Source organism: Nyctibius grandis, chromosome 2 (genome assembly GCF_013368605.1).
Source record: "Nyctibius grandis isolate bNycGra1 chromosome 2, bNycGra1.pri, whole genome shotgun sequence".
Classification (NCBI taxonomy): Eukaryota; Metazoa; Chordata; class Aves; order Nyctibiiformes; family Nyctibiidae; genus Nyctibius; species Nyctibius grandis.
In genome coordinates this window covers 91796197-91819755 of record NC_090659.1, presented here as the reverse complement: position 1 = coordinate 91819755, position 23559 = coordinate 91796197, and the positions used below count along the sequence as shown (strand labels likewise).

General features: G+C 40.9%; 1 protein-coding gene across 3 annotated transcripts in view; it reads right to left on the bottom strand.

Moving 5' to 3' along the window:
- Nucleotides 1-16944: 16944 nt before the first annotated feature.
- Nucleotides 16945-23559, bottom strand: part of NAA16 (N-alpha-acetyltransferase 16, NatA auxiliary subunit) — an 83009-nt gene continuing 76394 nt past the window's right edge. For all 3 annotated transcript variants that reach the window (XM_068418196.1, XM_068418205.1, XM_068418213.1), the window contains 5 exons: nt 23161-23269; nt 22538-22636; nt 21820-21963; nt 18997-19094; nt 16945-18723 (listed from right to left, as the gene is read on the bottom strand). In XM_068418196.1, coding sequence (XP_068274297.1) covers nt 18523-18723; nt 18997-19094; nt 21820-21963; nt 22538-22636; nt 23161-23269 — 651 coding nt within the window. In that variant the 3' untranslated portion in view covers nt 16945-18522. The remainder of the gene's footprint in view (nt 18724-18996; nt 19095-21819; nt 21964-22537; nt 22637-23160; nt 23270-23559) is intronic.

The window sequence follows — 23559 nt, the reverse complement described above, 5'->3', positions numbered from 1 at the left end:
TCCTCTTCTAGCTGATTTCGGTTTGCTAATCCCAACGATTTGTGGTTCAGGAGGGGGTGTCCACACGGGCTGTGTGCCGGGCGGAGGGTGCAGCGAGCATCGGAGCCAGCTGCGAGGAGGGAATCTCACAAAAACACACGGCCGGTCATCCTTGCCCAGCCCCACGACTGCTAGTCGGCGTGGGTACAGGGCTGGGTGAGAGGCAGCAGCCTGCCTTGCCGTTGCTTGGGTAACGCCTGCTCTGAGCCTGTGGCTTCGCATGCGGCGGCCGTGCCGCTTCGGCCGCCACCAGGAGCCCATTCCGCTTCCCCATCGCCATCACCAATCAGCTGAACTGAGAAGTTGTCTCCAGTTTTCATTGTCTCTCTTGGGAGTTCACCTGCTTTCTAAAGCAGCACCTACACGTGGGAAACATGCACAGCTTCTTGGCAGCTTTTCTAATTTCCCAAGCACATGAGCCAGAATTAATGAGAGCAAAACAAATTGCAAACTCCCGAGGATGCTCTTGCGTCCTTACTTGCCACATGGTGCTTGGTGTGGGTAGCAGACACGTGCTGTGCTGCCTTGAGGGGCTCCGAGGTCTTAGAGCCATTCTGCCATGGAGGTTTTTCACCATTGCCATGTCCAAATTCAGCTTATGACAAAAGGCATAGGGTTTGTTTCCACTTCTGACCACAGCTGTTGCAAATGTCAGGATCCAGTTTTGTAGGGAAACTATTAGAGCTTACACTTCGGCTTTTGGACAGTGTCAAAGACAGTATTCTAGATGTGTCCCTAGGTATTAATATATATGACAGATGCCAATTCATAATACACTCTTGCTGTGTCTTGTGACCTCCCAGGAGGATTCTCCCTTCCTAAATCAAATCCCAGTAAAATGCTTCCTCAGCATGACAAGGAAATGGACCTTCTCATATTTCTCTGGGAACTGTTCACTCTGGGACTTAATTCGCTATCTGCCTTCTCCTTAAACCAAGCTCTGGCTGCCTGCGGGTTCCCAGTATACAACTTGTAAGCTTGTATGGAAATAGGTAGTAAGACTATATAGACGATATCCTGTACATCCCTGAAGTAAATATGCATGTGCTCTCTTTCAGCATGGCACCTTGTCAGAGGGCTTGTAGGTGACTGTTACTTTTGATCAGAACTGCCCGCAATCAGCCAGATACATCCATGTCATGTGGAAGACAGACAACCAGCGAGTGGCCAAGAGAAGACAGGCAGCAAATGTCCCAGCGATCTACTGCAACAGAGCCTGTGCATTCCCCAGCGGCAGCTTGAACCGATGCCCCATGCAGTGGGGGGATGAGGGAGAGTATATGGCAGAAGTATTTCATGCAAGTATTTCATGCAAGTTGTGCATGTGTATGTCTGGAATGACTGCTTGGGGCAACTGTGTGCCTGAGGGTGGTACTCGTGTTGCTAAAGCAGTCTTTTAGAGGTTAATTTTGGGAAGTCCTGCTGCATTTCAAGCCTTCTGCAAAGCGCAGTAGTCTGCAAGAAGAGCTGGCTCTTAGGTGTGATGTAAAACCAAACCCTGAACAGAGCAGCATGAGCAGTTCCATGTCCAGCTTTTTGAAGGAGTGCTCTAGCTCCAAATCCGTGTATGTCCTTCCTCAAGTTGCCTTTGCTCTTTTTAGCACACGCCCTCCTTCCTTTTCCATCCTTTTCTCCTGTTGGGAGGACGGCGGGAGTGGGGGTGGTTTGAGGGTGCATGTGGGGTACAGTTTCAAGCTGGCACAGAGCAATTTACTCGCAGGTACAGGGTTAGCTCCTGTGCTACCAGTGCCCTTTTACCCATGCAGACCCAGAGGTGTGAGGTGTGAGTGAAGTGGTGCCCATTTGCGCAAGAGGTTTTGCGGCTCACCTGAAGCTCTGTGCTCCCGCTGCGATGTTCTGGGGATGGTGTTTTCCCACTACCTGAGGTACGTGTGTGAGCCGCAGTAAGGGCAGAGACCGTAACGGAGATACAAAGTGTGAAGGGGGCTGCCCTCAATTTACACCAGTCTTGTGCAGATGGCACCAATGAATGTTGTAAGACTGGGCAGAGTCCCATTAACCTATAGCTTACTCACCCCTGGGCTCTCCCTGTTGTAGTAAGGACAATCTGTGTAAGCACATGGAATGGAAGAAACATTATTAAAATGGGAAAAAAGCTATCTTAGTACCAGTTAAGATACTGAGGCACTCCTACAGTGAATCTCTCTGTATTGATTTCAGGCCAATATTTCAAATAACTCTAGCAAAGGAAGAACACTTCCAATTAACAAGACATACAAGGAATATTCCTGCTTGTCGTCACTCTCTGTGGAGTGCCAAATACCCCAATAAGGAGCAGATATGTTTTTCTCCCCTCAGGAGTGGAAACATTTAAAGAAATCACAGAACTGATTGGTGGATCCGTGTTCTTGACTCTAACAGAGACAAAGCTGGAACACTTCTTCCAGGGAGTCTGGAAAAAAGAAAAGACAGAAATTGCTTGGAGAAATGGTTCTTGGTTTTGGTACCATGAGGAATATGTTAGCAGGTCTGAGATTGTGTCTAAGTATGGCCTCAGACTAGACAGGATTCAGGAACGTGACAGTGGCAGATATTCTATAGAAGTGAATGACAGAGATGGGAGAACTGTACACGAAGGCATCACTAATGTGACAGTTGGTGAGTATCACATAAAAATGCTGGCTCTCAGTTAAGCAAAGGTTGTTTGGGTTTTTTTTTAATCCAGATGGATTATGTAAGAGACTGTCCCCAATGCACTAGCAATTAGCTAATTAGCCTCCATGTCTGCAGCCCTCCTGAGGCAGCGTGAGGCCACGGTGACCTGCTGCAGGGCTGAGACATCAGGGAGCTGGAGAAGGTCTGGCAGGAGGAAGTGGCTGTGCCATATCCTTTGTGTGCTGTATCCGTTGATAAGTATTTCTTTAATCTGCTGTCTGGTTCTTAGTGACGCTGTTAGTGCTCCTGGAGTGAGCTGGTGGGTAGGGCTCTGGCTGACCAGCCGGGGCAAGCAGTGCAGGGCTCTGGCTGGCCGGCCGGGGCAAGCGGTGCAGGGCTCTGGCCGGCCAGCCTGCCAGGGAAGCAGTGTGGAGGGCAAAGTGGAGAGCTTTCCTTATTCTTGGGAGAAAGATACCAGCACTTGTCCTGAAGTCAGGTTAACCTGATGTTTATACATGCCATAGCTATCAAACATTGCTCTTGCGCTGTCTCTCGCTGTCTGAGCAGCTAAAATACCAGTTCTGTTAAATACTCATTGGGAAAGACTGTCACGTTTAGTTATGGCCAGTAATACTGAAAACAGACATCAGGTGCTATTCCATGCGTATGCATCAGGAGCTATGATTATGTTTGTGTGTTGATAAGAATATCTGGAATTAAAATAGAAGAGTCAAGGACAGGGAAGTAAAAAATCTCTCCAAAACTTCTCAACATTTTCAGACATGTTGTCATTGCTCCTGCAAGATACAAAATGAGAAAAACAATATTCTAGACAATAAACCATCTGTATCTAACAGATTTGTTCACCTCTCCTTACCGGCTGATACGGAGGCATTTATTTATTTTTGCAGTGGATCAAAAGAAGTTCTTATGTTAAAGTTCAATCATTATTTATTCTGTGGCTTCCTCCTTTCTTGTGGTCTTCCTCTGTTTTTCTTTCTGTTAATAAAAGTGGCTACAAACAGTCCTTTCTGAAGACCGTAGTAACACAAATGGAAAGTGAGGTTAAAAAGCAGGGAACAAGGAGATACGAGGGCATGACGTCAAGAGCACGAGCAGGATGAAAGACAATAGACACAAGGGAGAAAGAAGGCTGAGTACGTGACTAGGTAGAACTCATAGCCCCGAAAGGCAAGGACTTGGTCCTGCAGCTGACATCAATTCTCTTTTGCCCAACACCTACATGTATGATGAACCCTACAGTCCACACACATCCCTACCAAGCACTGGTGGTTTGGCCCTGTGCTTGGCTGTATAGCAGGACATGACTTAGGGGCAAAACATATTTTCAGTTAGGCTTGAATCTATCTGTTTTGTGAGGAATACAGGCAAAATAACCAAAGGCTAAAAGTCTTCCTGTGCCCTTCCTATTATTTCTCCTCAAGATGGTCAAGCAATCTCACAGCTGTCTGGGACGGGGCCTTAGGTCACATCGCAAAGAAAGAGCATGCATGTAGGGGAGTGAAGCTGTACAATAAGGCTTGAGTTGTTCAGGGGCCTTGCTGCCACAAAACAGGGAATGACCTGCCCTACTTCTTCCTTCTTGTACTCCTGGCCTAGACCTTCTGCATGGCTTTTGTAGTGGGTTCGTCTCATCTGCTGAGCCAATTCAACAGAGTAGAACAGCAGGAAACTAATCCAGCGAGAAAGTGAGCAATTTTCTGTTGGACTGAGTTGAATAGGCTCAGCTCAGGTAGGTGAGCTCCAGAGCTGGTAAAAGGAGAGAGCAGATGGGGACGTGGGTAGGGGAAGAGAACAACTGCTTCCCTGTAGTGATACAAGAGTTTACCCCGGCCTTCTCTTTAAATTATTATTTTACACTCAAATTTATCATTTTCAGAATCATTTCTAGGCACGATGAAGACGAGATTCCATGAAGTTCCCTTCTTTACAGCCATGTGTTTGGGAATCTTCTTAAGTAAACCTGGGCTTAAAAATCCTTGATCATGTTTACTGCTCCATAGTCAATTCTCTTAACATTTCTTCCCGTAAATACTCACGTTTTCTACTGCAGCTCCTTCTTTCCCCTAAGCAGCCCGTGATTCCACTGAATGCAGCTGAGATTCAGCTGGTGAATTTTAATCTTCTGCATAAACCCTTAGCTTATACATGAGGGAATAAAGACTGACTTTTATGCCTGTCGGGTCTATGTTATAGACCATACAGCCATGCATCTCCATAAACATTCTTGAAGGACCCCAACATGCTCCCACTGAATTAGATGCATTTTTGCCGTTGATGCCAACAGGAGCAGCCCACATCTGGCAAAATGAAGAGGTCACTTTTAAGCGCAGTGCCCTGAAACCCTGCAGACTGACACGTCAGACTGCTCTTGTTTGTTGGTGAAAACATCCAGTGCAACTTGTAATGTAAACCTCAGCTACTGAATCCCTCCCTTCTTCTAGGCAGTCGTCCAAGGTGTATTTAAAGTGAATTTCTTCTTGACCATTCGACACAGTGTCTCCAGATCCTCCTCAGCTGGTGATGCAATGTTTACAGTGGTTTCCTACTGCATTTTTAAACTCACAAACTTGTGAGCCACATAGCTATTTAAATCAACAACTCTTGCCTATAAATATGCTTCAGGGAAAGACTATTAAAACATTAGCAGGTACTCTGATGTTGCCAGCTTGCAAGGCTCACAGGGTACTAGTCTTCTAGGTGAAACATGGACTGATTTGGGAGACAAAACCTTGTCTTGCTACAGCAAAGAGAATCCTAGGACTGGTTTACACAGGCATCGGTGCTGCACCTTGACTAATCTCATGGTTTTCAAATCATGGTCAGAAATGCCTATAGATCCATGAATGACTTCTGAGGCATTCATGTAAGATCAGAAAAAAAAGAAAGGCAAATTCACAGTACATATGCAGAAACTGGAGCTGCAGAAGGGGGGAATGTGCAAGTCAGAAATGGTTGAAAAGTTCTGGTCTAATCAATCATTTCTTTTCACGACTCCAAAGATCAAGAGTACCCCAAAATATCAATCCTATTGAGTAAGAACCATGTTCCCACAGTTAAAAGCAGATGTTTTGTGAAACCTCATCCCATCTCCTCACTGGTATTGGTGCTAGACAAAAGCCAGAGTGATAAAACCCTGCCCATGGCAGTAGCCTGGAGTTTTGAACATATAATTTCCATGAGTCTTCTAATATTTTTCAGTCTGTGAAAATAATAATTCTTTACAAAAGTAACAGTGCCAAGTGGCTAAAGCACATGCTTCATTTAAAACCTGGAAATGACAAACAGAAGCCCATCATTGCCAAACTTCTAGCTGAAGGAAAGCAAGGGAACCCAAAATTTAGACAGCTGTGGAGGAGAAAAATGAAAACTGCCAGAGGATGAAAAAAGCATAGGTGCCAACCAGACTGACATGCCAGGAAACCCAACTCCTTGAGCCACAGAGCAGGAATAGACGAAACATCATCGGTATGACTTGTCTCCCTGTTCAGTGCATCACAACCCTGCCCTCGGGATGCTCTTTTGAAGTGTGAGACAGTGGTTAACACTCCAGTCTATTTTATCCTTCACGCTGCAAGTGGAATCGCCTATGTGAGGGAATTGCTAAACTTGTTCTTTAATGAGGACAACTGCCTAATTAAAACTTGGCTGAGATGAGCCATGCATTTTACATAGTCTACCTACCTACCATCAGAGGTGTAACAACCTGCATTTACTGCCAGCCAGGCTAAATACAAGCCCATGACCTGTAGCTCAATCCATGACACCAGTGGGAAGAGTGAGTGATTTACAGCAATATAATTAATCTTGAAAAACTGCCAAGAAAAGATCTTTTGCCAGAGATCTTTCACAGGACTTTCCTTCCTCTTCTCCCAATCTTTTCTGGAGACCTTAAACCTGAACCTGAACTTACCACAAACTGTCACAATTCCTTTTGTTTTTCTCTCTCCCTCTGACTGACACACAGGGGATACAAACTCATGGACCAGCTCACTGCCACCCGTGACTGTGGCCTTGTGAGCAAAGCATACATCTTCCTGCTGAATTCTGCCGAAACCTAAACTCACTTTCTCTGACCCATTACACTTCTAAATTTTCTGCTTGTTGAATTAACCTCCTAAACGCGAACACAATATAGCCATGCAGTTTTCTCTTCCTCTGTGTTTCAGTAACATGAAGCAGAAGCTCTTGGAGTTTTGAATGGATATATTTATATAAGTTATTTACTCTGAAACATGTTTATGGCAGTTTAGATGTAATCACTATTGTTGCAGCTGGATTAAAAGTCCTTCAAACTGATAGGGGTAATTGTAACCTATATTGACATCACTGGAAGGGACAGTTTAGTGTGAGCTTCTGTCCACAGCAAAGAGAGATGCAAAACCACTGAAGAATTTGAAAGTTCTGGGTCGAGAGACTTTGGCTGAGCATTGCTTGGGAAAGGGAGAGGAGTTCAGGTAAGGAGTGGGATGGCAGTGGGTAAATAAAAGATAAGGAAGTTCCAAAATAACTCGATTAGATTCTGTTTGGTGCCTTTTTGAGAGAAGATGGATAGTGTCACTTAATGAAAGGTATGTTCATATTATCAGTCTGACTTGGGGCAACAGTAATTTTGATGCCGATCTGCTATTGTCTCAGCTGCCTTCTGGTGGTTTCAGTTTCTAAGCATTTTTCTTGTTCATGAGCTGACTTCTCTTTCAGAGGAAACCTAACTGGAGGACCAGCCCAAATGTACTCTAACTCTACAGGAGACATAGGTTCCAACCAAGGGCTTGACTTGAAAACATGGAGATGGTCTTTGCTTGTGTGATTCTTTTGTACTCAGGAAAGTACTCTCTGCATGTTCTTGGTACCACCTCCATTTCTTCTTCACATTGGTGTAACTTAAGGTAAATTTTAGCTGTTTGGGTCAAAAGAGACAACTGCTGACAACCTCATACCTGGTCACATTTGCAGAACTAGTATCAAGCTGCATGACAAGTCCTTTTCTTCTTTTCCTCGTCGGTCACCAGGTTTTTCCAAGGATGCCTATGTTTGTTTTGCTAGTACAAAACATTGGCAATATCCTGTAAACAGAATGTCTAGGAGCAAAGCAAACTGAATGGAGTGCATTATAAAACAAACACAAGAGATTTTGGGGAACCTTCAATTTTGAGTTCACAAAAAAGTTACAGCAAAAGTTCATGTCCATCAGAAAATCCTCAAAATCCAACTGCACAGAGCATGCACTGACTGTGAAGTATATAGGCAGTAGATAATGCTATAATGGCAGTGGAGAGATATAAGAAGCTCCTTTTTAGAGTGAGATCACTTCAGATGTAGGAGAAACCAACCAAAACACTGCTTGATAGCTGTACTAGTGTTTCTGGGTCTTAATGCAAGGAGACAGATACGGTCTGGTAGTTTTTCCCCTGTAGTGCAAAGGAGGAAGCAGAGAACAAGCAGAGAGAAGTAATCAAAATGCCAAGAAGACAGCAAGAGAAATGTAAGCAAAGGGACCATGGCAGTAAGCCAGGAGGGGGAGAGAGCCTGGCAGCTGGAGTGCTGTGTGGCAACTGGAAGTGAAGAAATTGCCTCCTTTTGACTCTGTTTTGAGGAGAACAATGCTGTGCACGTATCCTCTGCATGGGCAGATGGCATGTGAGACTCTGCACAAGACTGAGTGAAGGAAAGAGTTTGTTCTTCCATTGAGTTCTCCCTCAGCAGAAGTTCTCCAAAAGAATCCAGTAGCAGTAAACATCAGTTTGAAAGGGTAATGTGAAACTTAAAAAAAATGCACAAAAACCATACAGATGAACGCAATGTAACAACAGCTTTATTTTCCGTGTCATTAGATCATGAGCTCAGGCTCAAGGCAAACCACTGTTTCTACCTCTACCTGATGCTCCTGCCACCATAGCAGGGTTGACATAAGTTATTGTGCTGGACCATGAACTGGAGAAGCTGTATCTTCTACTTTTCTGCCAGTTTTGCTTCAAACTTTTTCATGATTACCACTCCATCAACAAACTTGTACCATTCCAAATCAAAATGAGAAACAGTTGTTGTTTTCCACGTGCTTTTGCTCTGCATTGTTGAGAAACTGAGGAGTTAAGGTGGCTGGATACTGTGCTACTTCAAAAAAATGGTAGTTTTGTCAAGAGAAAAAGGAATGTTGACTCAACAGTGGATGATTACATACAAGAAACAAATGGGAATTTAAGGCTTAAGAGTCTTGTATTTCATAAAAAATATTTGACACATAAACCACATTGGAAGCAAATTTTAAGTCTTGTGAAACGAAACATATAAGGGAGCTCTTATGTATTAAAATAATAAGGCATCTCTCCTAATTCATCTCCTCCATAAGTAAAATAAAAGGCAGTGAACTTTTCAGGCAGATGTATTTTACACCAATGCTATTTCCTCTGACTAAAAATGATGCATTTTGTACTGTTTCTATTATGATACTTCACACAGTTCCATACAAATAGCCTGTTTGGCTCATCTCGTGCTTCACATCCAACTTTGTTTGGGGACTGTGTGTTTCCAGAGCCTTAAACCTGCCTGAGAAATATAGATTCCAAACTGAAGTAATTAATAATTACAATGATAATAACATATTCTTGTGGCCAAAATACCTGGCCAAAAAGATGCTAACTACATCCAAAGAAAGAGAAAAGTTCCTTGCCCAAGAAGAATTCTTACTAGATTTTTCTGGGAACACTGAATATCCTCTGGGTTTTGTGGTGTTTTTTTCTTTTTAAAAATGTAGGTGGGTTTCCATTTAGTCTGCTTTACTTGCCCTTATGTGACTATACCAATGCTTTGATTTTTCCATGGTCCAGAAGCATCTTTCTCTTGTATTGCACCATTCTCAAGGTAACTCAGACCAGTATAGCCACAAGAATAGGGGAAGTCAGGAATGGCAGGGGGTGCAGGATGTTGTTCTCATCCACCCTACTGAAGCTACCGAAGCAGGCCGAAAAAAATCAAGTCTTATTCTCCCTCCCGTGCTCTGTTGGCATTAAGGCGGTAGGAGGCAAAAGGAGAAGCCAAGACCACTTGTTTGCTGAAGGCATGTAGTGGTGTATGTTAGAACAGAAGTGGAGCTCTTCATTTATTTGTGTTGCAGTAGTGCCAATTATGGGCCAGGATCCCATTGAGTCAGTCACCATACAAACATGGAACAAAAGCAGTAATCCTTGAGCTTTGGTTAGGCAGTAAATCACCCTCCTTTAAGGGATGGGGATTTGCATATTTATGGTTGGGAAATAACCATGCTTTAGTCCATTGGAGCCTCTCTTGTTACCAGAGCACAAGGGGTTGTGTAGATGGGAAGAAAAGGATCAGTGTTACAGCCAGTGACCATGTACTGCATCCAGCTCTTTCCTTTGACTGAGACAAATGCATTTCAGTTTAAGAATAATTATTAAAAGCCCTGGATTTTCTCCATTTTTCTTAGCCTTGAATAATTTTTGTGACAAGCCATAGCAGCATCCTGTCTTCCTCACAAATGAAAGTTAAATAAACCATGCTCTAATTCTCCCAGCCAGAGGGAAGATCTGTGACAGCAACTTCTTCCATATGCTCATTTTCTATTTCCAACTTCTATTTCATAAATAACAGGCTTTCAGAATTGCCCACTCCATACTGCCCAGCACTGATTTACGAGTTGTATTTCTACAGCAGAGGATTTACATACAAAACTAGAGTCAGAGCATTTACACAAGAGGACAGCAGTTTAAAAAAATAATTGAACATAAAATACCACTGAAAAACACAGGCTTCGCCACTGAAGACACTTAAAAATCCAGCTCTGCACATCCAGGTTTATCCTGCCATGGTAGTGAAAAAATGGTGTATTACACCGTTGTATCCAGGGTTATTTAGGCTATGAGACTTCCTGACAGCACACCTCAAAGAGCACACACCAACTTAATACTTACAAGGCATTGTGCCAGGCTTAGCACTAGACAGAGGCATAAATTTCTTGTTATTAGAGCAAGTTTACAAGCCCTCAACAAGTAGGAGGAGACAACAGAGGGAGCGGTGGCCAGCAGAGATAGAAACAGGTTATGCTTATGGAGAAAAAGTGTAGTCAGATCTCCACAGCCAATTTGTGTCGTGGTAGGTCATGTACCTGGTCAGGCCAGCATGGCCACTAGCCACTGTTGCCCTCATTCCTCAGGAAGGCCAGGGCTTCTGTCAAGATGGGCAATGCTGATGAGAGGTTGTCTAATAGTAAACATCCAAAGGCAGAGGCAACTTTCTTGTGATCAGTTATTTGTTGCTGCCATTTCCTCAATGCCCCCGGCCCCACCGCCTGCTCCTCAAGAGATGGCCAGTACTGAGATTGTCCATGAAACACCTCAGGAAGAACCATGCATAGCCATAGCCAGGCTCTGTTTGAGCAAACCCAGAAGGAGCACAGTTTCTTCCAGAAAAGCATACTTCCTATGTTGGGAGGTAACTGAGAGGAATTTGTACCTTCCGTGAATGGAAGGCCATGAACAAAATATTCATTGCCTGATACAGCTATGTGTGGGCTGCTCCTCAAATATTTGATTAGACATCGCTGTCTTTTCACTGTCTATCTACATAAAATTGGTAGAGAAGCAACCTACATTTGCTGGGTTAGGTTCCTGCTAAGCTGTTGATTTGAATCTGTTCACAGAAGTGAACAGCAAGTGCCAGAGCCTGAACCAGGGAGAAAGGCTGGTGGAGAAGTAACAGCAGGAAGAAGACAAAAAGTTCTTAGCAACAAGTTGTCAGATAAGCTCAAGAAATCCTGTGGATCTAAATCTTTCAGCACAACATATTACAGTCTAGGTAGCACATCAGAAGCAAAAAGGATATCAGCCTTGCAGATCTCAGTATTGCAGTAACTATTTTTAGATGTTTGGCATCCTGAGGTGCGCATAGCTTTGAATTGGATATAGGGGTTCCCTGACAGCAGAGCTGCCCAACCTTTTGATTTTTGAAGAATTCCCTGCTTACTAAAAAAGAAGGTCTCTAGTGAAGCTGTAGGCTCTCAGAGAGAAGATTTACACCTACTGATGTCACTACAGGCCTGTTTGGTTTTCGTTGCCTCTGTGTCCTGGAGAAGCACTTGCGAATATGTCAGTATTTACAAATCATACACCTCAGTGCTGTAGTCCTGAACAGCAGAGTAAGTGAGGTACCTGCTGACATTTCTATACTGGTTCATGTCTGAATGCTCTGCAATGCCCGAGCTAACCACCAGTACACATTCTCACCACCTGGATTAGCACTCTAACCCCTGAGCAAATGAATCACGGTCTCTCCTGTGGATCCCAAAGTAATGAATTTATCCCCAGCAAATCTAACTGCTTCAGTCCATTGGTTTGAATTTCCCTAGAAAGACATTTAGACATGCAGGGAATGTTATTAATAGATATAAAAGTTCCTCCAACTTCAAGTACTCTCTAAGCTCATTTCAAATATAATCAAGTGCGTGGATTAGCTAAAATTTGATCAAACCTCTCCAGTGACAGTTAACAGACTCCTTTGATGCCTGATGCCTTTTGTGCACCCCTGGATATCTTTTGCACTACTATTTACAGAGTCAGGCCTTAAGCACGTATAGTTTGCTTACATATATAGACAGATTTTATGACAGTTTATTACTTGTGGTATAAACCCTTGTCTTGAACTAGGACTGCTCTGTGCTAGGCACTCTGCACGGGGAACAGGAAGACCGCTCCTGCTCTGGTCCTCGCTTCCTGGTTTGCTTTAAGTTTGACCATATATCACATGCAATCAGTCCTGGAAATACCACGTATTTCCTTCTCCTGCCCTACTGCATACCTAAAATACCTTTAGGAACCTCTCATAACCCAGACCTCCTCTTAAGCGTTAACAGCACGTTCTCGAATACTTTGTCTAGACTTGAAATATGTTTTAAGTAGCAAAAGTCTGAGTGGTGAACAAGACAGCATATTTAGTCCGTGATAAATTAACTGGAGCGCAGGCTAATCTTCAAGGCCAATACATTCTGCCTCTCTTCAACAGCCTGAGGAGAGTAAGGCAGGAACTGCGTTGACCGATGCTTTCCGTAGATGACACGGAATCTCCCAAAAGGCCAATGTGATCATCTGTGGGCTCAGATACCCTTTCCCAGCATCTCTGTTCTCAGCTGGTATGACATAAGCCCAAGCAACTACACTCTTAACTTCAGATCCCCAAATCAGCCCCTACAGACAGCTGGGTTATACTAGTCCAATTCAGTCTTTTAAGCACATAGAAAACACCAATGACCTCTCTCCACTGCCTGAAAGAAAACAGAAAACAGGCATTTTCCTGTGCTCTTACTACAACACCAGAAAACACCTGTTTCGATGGGATATCGGGAAGAATTTCTTCACCGAAAGGGTTGTCAAGCATTGGAACAGGCTGCCCAGGGAAGTGGTGGAGTCACCATCCCTGGAGGTATTTAAAAGAAGTGTAGATGTGGTGCTTAGGGACATGGTGGACTTGGCAGTGTTAGGTTAATGGTTGGACTTGATGATCTGAAAGGTCCTTTCCAACCAAAACGATTCTACGATTCCAAGATTCTTTAAGACTGCAGCCTTTCCTTACTATGATCACATTCTGGATGCAAGGCTTCCCTCTAGTGGAAAATCCACGAACTGACCACTTTCCATTAACACCTGCAGCTCAGACATGAAAAAAACAAATGCCCAAAGTACACGTAAAACTGCTGTTGAAACAGTAAGCAGCAAGTGTGTTCACATACAAAAACACGACTACACTTGAATCTTTTGTGTCACACTTAAAGCTTGACCTCTTCCTAGCTGAGGAATTCATTATTTGGGAAGTCTGGAGATGCTTGAGCTGAAGAGATGTGAGAAACTGCCCCTTCCACCATAACTGATAATTCTGGACTAAACTTTTGTTATCCATACGAATACCAGGTACAGGATTTTCCATTAGGGCCTGGGCTTTTGGAACAGGCTTATTGCCTGTGATGAGAAGTTTGTCAGCCTTGGGGTATGCCTGCCTGCCCGCTTGCAGGAACAAGAGAAGGGAAGACGGGGCACTCATGTGAGATGTAAGTAGTAGTCCGGGACCCTACGTGAGATTGGATGCTGGGTCCATCACTTCTTGTGACATTTATGTTGTTAAGACAATTATTTGGTTTGTGCAGGGATAAGCGATAAGGATTTATAAAAAGAAACCCACAACAGAAACAGCTCAAAACAAAAGGTTTTTAAAGATCCACAAAACAAGACAGGTAACCATACTTATTTACTGTCATTTATAGCAATCTAAATTAATGCATCAATAATTTCACATCCAGACTATGTAAGGCATTTTGAAGGTTTTGCAAAGAGTGGGAATGAGCAAATGAAGCCTAACTAACCTATATATATACACACACCATAGTAGAATACTTTTATGTTATCATGTAGGTGCTATATGAGTACAAAGGCCAAAGAACATCTGTTGTGGACAGCAGCAAACGCACCTAATCCAAGTTCAAGTCAGAATTGTGCCCATGCCTCTTTGTTGTATACATACTCTAATGGAGTTAGTTATATACTTAAGAAGCCCTGCTGCTACTACCGTCATTTTCAGCTCCTCCTCAAACCATTTCACAGGCCTCGAGGAAGGGCACAAGCCACAGCTATGGCAGATCTAGACTGAGATGCCCAGCCACACAGGCAGCTTCTTCCGCCACAGGAGGTGCAGCATTTTGATAGCCAGCTAGTCAGTGTGGAGAAATCATGAGCCATGATGGCTCACGGTTCAATCTGCTGGCACTGAATCCCAGTAAGAGGCACGTACGCTGCCCAACAACACGCTGACATGGCAATTGAAGATGAGCTGGCCTGTCTCAGATTGCTGCTTCTCCTGCTGCACTAGTTCTGGCGATCGCCTGATGAATTCATTTCATTAACCACCAGAAATTAGACCAGTCAGAAAATAAAGTGAAACATTCCTGCCAGTTCAGCAAGCTGAATTAGCTCTTCACTAAATGATGCCCTGAACTATCTAATACTGCCAGGCAACTGAGAGAAGCAAGGTCTTGCATGCTGCAGGCAGCCTTTTGCTAGACTGCTGCTGCATCTGCATGTTTTCCTTCTGCCGGGACAGCAAATCCCATCTTAAGGTACCTGCAAGGTTGTTAGGGCACATTTCACACCATGCCCGTCTGCAACAAAGATTAAATTTGAGGGAGGTTGTGAGAATGCATCACATGATTGTGAAGCATTTGAATAAGGTATTGATAAAAACAACTGATAAAAAAATGTAGTGATATATTGATAAAAAATGTTTCTTGTTAATCAATTAAATCTGGCCTATATAGAAATGTTAATCTGCCAAACAGTATGATTTCCTTGATTAGTCAAAGGCTTTTTTACTTTGTTAAAACAACAGGGTAAAAATACTCAAGGCCTGGAATTTGTTTTGGTCATGAGCAATTCTTCTAGACTTTTCAGGTTTGAATCAGGAACGAGTTTCCAAGACTTAGCTACGGCTCTAGCTGCTGATCATGGCTTTACTTCCTATACTAGTCAATTTTTCTTTGCAGAACCACTGCTACAATCAAACAAAACTTTACCAGTCCTTACAGGAATGACTGTCTCCAACTTAAATATGCTATATATTAATATCTTCATTGACACAGGTCTGCTTGTCGGTGGCCATAGAAGTATCTTAAAGCAACCTTAGAGGCTGATGAAATGGCAGCCTTGCTCTTTATGCATTAATTGAGGTCAGGCCAGAGTTACAGAAGGAAGGAGATATGTAGCATCAATAGGTCACTCCTTACACCTCCCTATGGAATACATGGTGGCGAAAATAGAAAATATCCTAGTCTCAGCCTAGGATATTTTTGGCTAGCCTCATCTGAGAGAAGATAGCCAGTCTCAGATTTGAGACCTGAGATCAAGTACAGGGTGTGACTGCTGGGGAGGAGGAGATGTGGGGCTTTTCAACCTCAATCACCCCCACACGCTGACTTGATCTAGACTGTCCATAAATTCTTGATGCAACCAAGCAGTTATTCTGATGCCACCAGACCAATAAGGAAAGAGAAGTTACCTCCTGGGATGTCACATTTCCTAGAGGAGGAAAGCAGTGAAGGGATGGGAGAGTGAAACAAGAATGACTATAACTGGCTGTTAAAGTAGAGTAAATTATTTTTGAGATGACAAATTGCACAGAGGAAAAAAAAAAGCAAGAAAGTGATGAAGAAAACAAGAATGAAAAAAACAGTATGAAAGAAAGAGTAGAGCTAGGCCAGCTGATATATTTTAAAGTTTAAACACTGAAATGTGAAGCACTGATTCTATGACACGTAAACACTGTTAGCGTTTATATATTACAGCACATTTCCTCAGGGAAGACTTAACAGGCCTGTTCAGTTTGATGCCTTTTCTAATTCAAGTTACTGAAAAGACACCAAATCTTTTCAGAATACTTCAAAGAAAAACGCCTTTCCTTGACATGTGATCTTCCCCATTATTTTTGCTATCCTTCCTGTACTCCCCTGCTCGCTCTTTGCAATGGTCTACAGGTTTGCCAAGCATTTACTATCCCAAGCAGTTCACACTCACAATGACAGCCCTGAAGAAAACTCAGCAGCTTATGCCTCCAGCAGTTCCAAGAGAAAACCAAACCCTACTGGGTGATGGAAGACTCAATATTTATCTTTTCAGAATTCAGAAGAGAGTGCCTATAATTCTTAAGTTTAGAAATCAAAACTATTCATCTACTTTGTCAAGGAATAAACTGCTGAAAAGATACGCCAGGTATTTTTGCTCAAATCTGATCTAAAGTCTCAGGCTAAACAGATACCAGAGGACTGGATTAGCAGTCTTATCTATAGTTCTGCAGCCTTCTTTTGAACACCTGAATAGCAATGGAAGTGTCATCACTATAGAAGACAGAAGACCACTGTACCACTTCATGTCTTTGCATTATGTGTGCTGATAAAGTGCTTTGAGGGTACTGCTGAGCCAGAACAGTCCCATTATGGCAACTACCTCTCTCTGCTTGAGACATCTTTGAGAAAGTTGTTCCATGTCAAGTGGCACATGGTGAATACGTAAGACAAAAACATCTTGCCATGTTTCTCAGGGTAGTATGTTACTATATAGAGATACATGTCTCAATGTGCTAAATAGTGGGGGTTTTTTTCTTAACTACTTACAGAGTTCACGTTAGACCAGTGCGTGTTGCAACTGATTGGAAAAAACCTAATGAATGTGATGGGCTGAAGTTTGATGTCCATAAATACGCAAAAATTCCAAACCAAAGGCAAGTGTGTACAAAATAATTTATTACAGCATAACATATGTTGGCAATATTTTACAGTGAGTTTTCCATTCAACAATTTTGAATCTAAACAGATGACACACAAAGGAGAATTTTAATTAGAACAGTTTATTTGTCTTAATAAAATCCCCTCTTCATGAACTTATATTTGCCTTTGAGGGGTTAGTTAATATTACTGAAATTATTTACATTGCAGTGAAATAAAAACAAACCAAGATTGAATGATTCCATTATAGTTCCCAGAAAACTGATTTTCTGTACAAGCCACAGTATAGTTATGTTTCAAAAGCAGTTCTTATAGAATGTAAAGCTGTCATATGTAGCCATTTTGTCCAGCAATACTATGCTTTAAATAGGTATATTAGATTCAGACTTCCATTTCAATGTGTTGTATATTTAATAGTTAATGCACCAGAATACAAAGTAAGAAAAAGGTTCATTACGATTTCTAGTCAGCCTCTTTGTGCTCCCTTAAATAGTTTTTAAATGTAAAACACACTCCTCACATACTACTTGCTTCGCAGCACCTAAAGCAATAGTATTTAGGCATGAGAAGTATTGGAGTATTGGCCATAATTGGACAACTAAGACTTTTAATGAAGGTAATACAGTAAACTTACCAGTGAATTTTTATGATGTAGAGAAAAACTGTATTCCCCATTACTGTACCTTCTGCATTTGCCCAGAATTGGAGCAGCTTTTTCAACTTAAGTGTCAATAGGTGAACAGATGGGGAGAAACCAGAAGGAAAAGGAGGAAGGGGAAGATGGAACAAAGGACAAACAACAGTATCAAATTCATTATGTTTTCACAGGGAATTGCTTCAGGATACTCAAAAATGTTAAACTGACCATAAACTTAAGGAAACAATAGCTATGGAACACAAGGTAGATAGAATAGTTTTCAAAAAGCCTTCGTTTTTTTACTCAAACCTAATCTTCATATCCATCAACACTGGTTCCATGTAAGACACACACCTGACAAAAACATGCAAACCCCCAATGCATTCATTGTCACTGTGCTTCAAAAGAAACCAAACTGACCAAAGATAAAAATAAAATTAAAAAAAACAAACCCAGAAAAAAACCTAATAGAACAGTAAAAGACGAAGAGGGCAATTCAAGCAGCACTTCAGTCTTAATCTGCTAAAAACACTCAAATGATAATTTATTAACAAGATATGATCACATTTATATGTATATGTAACGACACTTCGGTGAAAGCAGTCTTTAATATCCGTATTTTTTGTGAGGGAGGGCTGATGGATTATTAAAAGATTTAAAACTGTACAAGTATAAACATGAAAAATGCTGATTAAGGATAATGTTTACATAAATATGGGCAGTTTTTGTTGGGAGGAAAAAAAAACACCAAAACTAATAGCATACTCCATTTCATTTAACTATCGAAATATTTTGTTTTATACCTGTTAAAGATATTAAAATACAACCTGGAAAAGTAACCCTGATCCGTATCCAGCCAGCATGTAATGAGAGTCAGAGTTTTGTATACATGTGTGCATGTAGGTATACACACACACGCGGGCTTGCACACACCACTTCAGATTTCATTAGACAGTAAATCATGGTTAATGGCTGTATGGTTCACAGATGCAATGCTGCTATCGTCCTCGTTTGTGGCAGACATAAAGGCAGATGTAAAAGGAAACAGTTTATGACACGCTGCTTGATATTCTTCACATTGAGTGTGGCAGCTTCCAAAACTGCCATCAAGCAGTGCCTCAAAAACCTTTGTTAATGTCTAAAGAAACAAAAGTAACAGTTAATAAATATTATTTACAGTTGTTTTATTACTAAAAAGATGTACTGTTAAACAATACTAATCTGAGGAAGCACAGGCTCTCGGTTGGTATTCAGATATCTTATAGTTACTTAGTGAAAAAAATCTGAAACCTCGTTCTTTCAAATAATATTATTTTATCATGATATATTAAGCATGTACATTATCCTGCAGTTAAGTATACATTATTTAATATCCCACACATTTTTTGGTTTTAAATACTCTATCTTTTACCTTCACATTTTTGTCTCTCATGTTTTTATCCAATCTAGTAGCAACAGCAATTGCTTTTTCTTGTCTTGATTTGTCCAGGAAATACATCATCTTTGCACCTTATCACAAGAAAGAACAAAACCTTTAGATAATAGCATTCCTAGATGCAATACTGCATACACAGACACACCGAATCCAAAAACTTATAAATCAGTGTGAATTAGGACTTCTTACAGGTTTTAATAAACCATATTTTCCTCCCTTATTTATAACTTAAAACTAACAAAACTAAAGCCGTTTTGAAGTTTATTAGAAGCATAAGGATTGAGTAACCCAGGAGATCTGCTTCCGCAGAAGTGAAATGCCTCACTTTACTGAAGACCTGTCAGTCAAGAAACACACATAAAGAGTATGTTGATGACTACGCCCTTCAAACCAGCAGGCTAAAGAAAATCCACCCTACAAATGTAGAAGTGAGGAAAAGACATTTTCTCAGAGATCATCTGAATTCTTTTGAAAAGTACTGGAGATAAGTGAACAATACAGTTGCTGAACAATTGTGCAACACAGTCCAGAAGAAATTCAGACCAGTATATGTCCGTATGGCAGAAAGTAAGGCCCAGCTGGGCTACTAACCTAGAGCCAAGTGAAACAGCTCAGGTACAAGGAAAGTGTAATGCAAGTCTGGTGCTTTGCCTGGACTAGACTACGTTGGTGAGAAGACAGACATTGCATTAACGTAACCATGCAGCTTCTTGGACCACAAACAGTTTATTAAAACTGGTATGGGCATCTCTGCAAAATACTGTGTTGCTCCTTGTATCATAGCTGCCTTAATTTACAATCTCATCTTAATGAACACGTAGGCATTTCATATACTTTCCCCAAATACAAACTTCAGACACGCCTCACTACATTATCTACTACAAAGAAGCAAAAGCTTAAGAAATCATTTTACTGAAAAAGTTAAAAACCCACATTTTCTGAGTGTATTGTCTCCTCTTCCTCATTTCTCTATTATTAAATTTGTTTTCCTAATTAAACAAAGTTTCTTAGTTCTTACTGCTTTTTTGTATCCAGAAGGTTTCAGAAAATAAATTGCTTGATTGAATATATTTGTGTTTGAGTCATCATTGTCAAAAACTTATTAAACTTAACCTAGTTATATTTGTTTAAAGTCAGGGAGGCTATGGTACAAAAAATTGAAAAGGGATTAAAATCCTGCTTATAATTTTTCTTCTAGTAATCATTTTAAGCTAAGAAAACACTCATTTGTACTCTCAGACTTAAGGTTCAGGTCTTTCAGACCTTTACATTTTCAAACTTGAATTAAAGATGACAGTTTGATAAGTCAATCGCTTCAAATATGTTTCAGCATAAACAGAAGACTGACACATAGGTGAAGACCGAAAGCTACCAAGGACATGTCTATGGTTAGTTCACTCCTGATTTCACTTTAAAATCCTAATCCCACATTTGCTCCCACTGCCTGTAAAATGATAAATTGATACACTGTTGGATCACGGTGATCAGTGGACCCTAAGGTCCATTGATTGACCCTAAGGAGCTTTTACACATTTAAGCCCCTCACCTCCACTGAACATGAATAGACTCGCCTTCTTCAAAGGGGTCCCTGACATCTCTCTAACATAGGTGCCACCACTGTCAATGATCTAGGCTTGGGTTCTTCCCGAAGGCACTGAAGATGTCGACATTGTGAAGCCAAACTCAGAAGCCAAACTCAGTCTTAGCCTGTACAATTACTATGACAAAGTGACTGTACTATTTTCCATAATAACAGAGGATCAGAAATGGAAAACATCCAGTTAGATGCTCAACAATGACAGGAGTGGAAGAACATACCCGTAAGAATCAGGAGCAACTGCCTGCTGAGCTATCTGTACCTGACTCCCCAAATCTTGAGTCTGCTCACAGGAAAGGGGTGCAAGTATTTCTCTCAAGATGCTGTCCTGAAACAGGGATATTTTAATAGCCTCTATAAGTTTGGAGTAAGTTAGCTAACCTTCCTTTAAGAGAGAGGAACAATCCTCTGAAGCTAACTTTCTCCATTGATTCTGGACAGACCCTGGGTAACTTCTACGAACTAGGTGAGATTAGTACTGTTCTAAGTACTTTAAAGTGCCCGATAAACCTACACTTATTTTTGCTTCCTAACTGCTGGTGAGGTGTTTTGTTTTCTAGTTTACTAGCTTCTCAGGTGACATCAATTTTTATTCCAAAACTTTCGGTACTCAGTAGACATGACAAATTTCAATTCCAACTTCCTTTGGCTTAATTCCAGCAGCTACTTGCAGCTCTTCTACACAAATAGTGTAGGAGTGTCATATTTCAACTTTTTTCTTGTTGACCATGAAGCAGAAAAGCAAAAGTAGCATAGCAAGTTTGTAATGATATTTTTAGTGATGCTGTTGCTACGTGACAGAGCTATGAGTAGGAACAGAGATATTCCAGCTGCTAAGAAAAACAGGGAAAAGCACTGCTACTAATATATAGGATTTTTTGGTTTATATTTTCTAATAATTTCAAAACTAGAAGCTGCAACAGGAGGGATGACAGTGCTTCCATACTTGAATATCTGTGGTGGTTTGATCGCATTTTTTGGAGGTAAGAAGCAGGTTCCTTATGCATCTAATAAAAAAGGTGAATGAGGTGTTTTGTTTTGTTTTGTTTTTTAACACAGTAAAAGCAGGCAGAAGAAAACCCAATGTAAACATGTGAATTTCTGGCTCATTGGAATCTATGTATGAATTACAGACCGCAGATAAAGATTCCAGATTTAAATCACTTATTTCATTTTCAAGAGCATTAAAAAGTTAAACAAACCTGACAGTTGGTGCTGAATGGAGGTAGCATTGTGTTTGAGAAATTCTTCATTAAAACTTTCCAAGTTTTTATTAACAAAGATTTTCTGCATTTCTTGAGTTAGGACCTTGCTCACAATTTCTGGGAGGTTACTATGGTCAGATACTAGAAGGGGGAAGGTAAGAGGGAGAGAAGCAAAAAAAAAAAAAAAGCCATTTAAGCAACTCTAGAAAATAGTGTGAAACCATAAACAACACTGCTAGAATTCCCATTTTAAAAAATTGGCCACAGAAACACAAATTTCAGTTCAAAACAGGTCAACACAAGCATTACCAAATACATTTATAGATGATACATTCATAAAGGGCACTCTGTCATGTAAACTTTCTGCTGCAAGTTCACAATGCATACTTTGCTTCAGTCAGAATCTTTCCCCTGTATCTGCCACTTATTTTCTTAAAACTTAAGAATTTCAAGGGCCTTTGGAACACCTACTCCTCTGTGAAATCTACCCAAAATGAGATATTGGGTCCACCTGGTGGATTAATGGAGGAAAGAGTATAATATAACACATATATGGTACGCTGCATAGCACAACCTGTGTTTTCTTGGGTATTACCATGGAAAACAAACCATTTATTTTTATTTTTCTTCATATCACAAAAACATGTACTTATGTCCTTGTACAACAGAACTTCCTGTATCTTTATACATACATATGTACTTCCTACACACATACCAGCTTTAGAGAATTTAATCAAGCACTCATGTAGCCATGGGTTATTACTGTTGATAGCAAAAGCTCTTTTGACAGACTGTAACATTAATAGAAACTTTCCTGTGGGAAGGAGAAAAAACAAAAACATACCAAGATTAAGAATACAGAACTTTTTATATCAACTACTGTTTTCTTTAGTAAATCTAGTACAAACATTAGAAACATCAATGCCTACACAAATTAGAAAGGAGATTTATTTTTCCCATCCATTAAATGGGAAGCCATTAAATGGCTTAATAAAATAGAAATGCCTGCTGCTCCAACTCTGGCAACACTGCATAGATGACGTTACTATCTATTTGGCTTTGTTTTCCCCTAGATAATCAAAGATTACACTGCAAATATCTTTCCACAGCATTTATTAGTATATACTACAACTTACTTTGCTCTTCGTTTTTTTGTTTGTTTTAAGGGTGGCTAAACAAAAATGCTATTTCCCCGATTATTACTGGATATGATGCAAATCCCAGCTTCAGTCAAGTACATATCTATTCCAGACCATTTTAGGCTACACTCAGGTAACACAGGTTGCAGTGAAGGCTTAAAGTTTTGTAGACCAAAAATAAAGTTATGCAGTACTTTACCTTTTCTAAAGTATATTTCAAATGCTAATAAATGTGTTTCTATGTCATCTCCAATAAGATTCTTAAGTGGTATAAGGAACTTAATGGCTTCTTCTAATGGATTTTCTACCTGTAAAAACACAGTGAAATTTAAAGCTTAAAATAAATGTAAAATAAAACACACCAAGGGTAGTTTCTGTTCTTCAGAGCATTTAAATAATCACAGGCCAAAGGTGAACTGAATTGAACAGCTTTCTGAATTGAATTGAACCACCACAGTTTTATTTGAACAGCAAGATTTAAAAGTGTTTACTCATGATTTCATGTTGACAAAAACAACATCACTACTAACTCTGGCACCGCTTATGCAACGTACTCAGTGTTGTAATTTAGCGTTAGGAAGCAACTAAATACGACCAC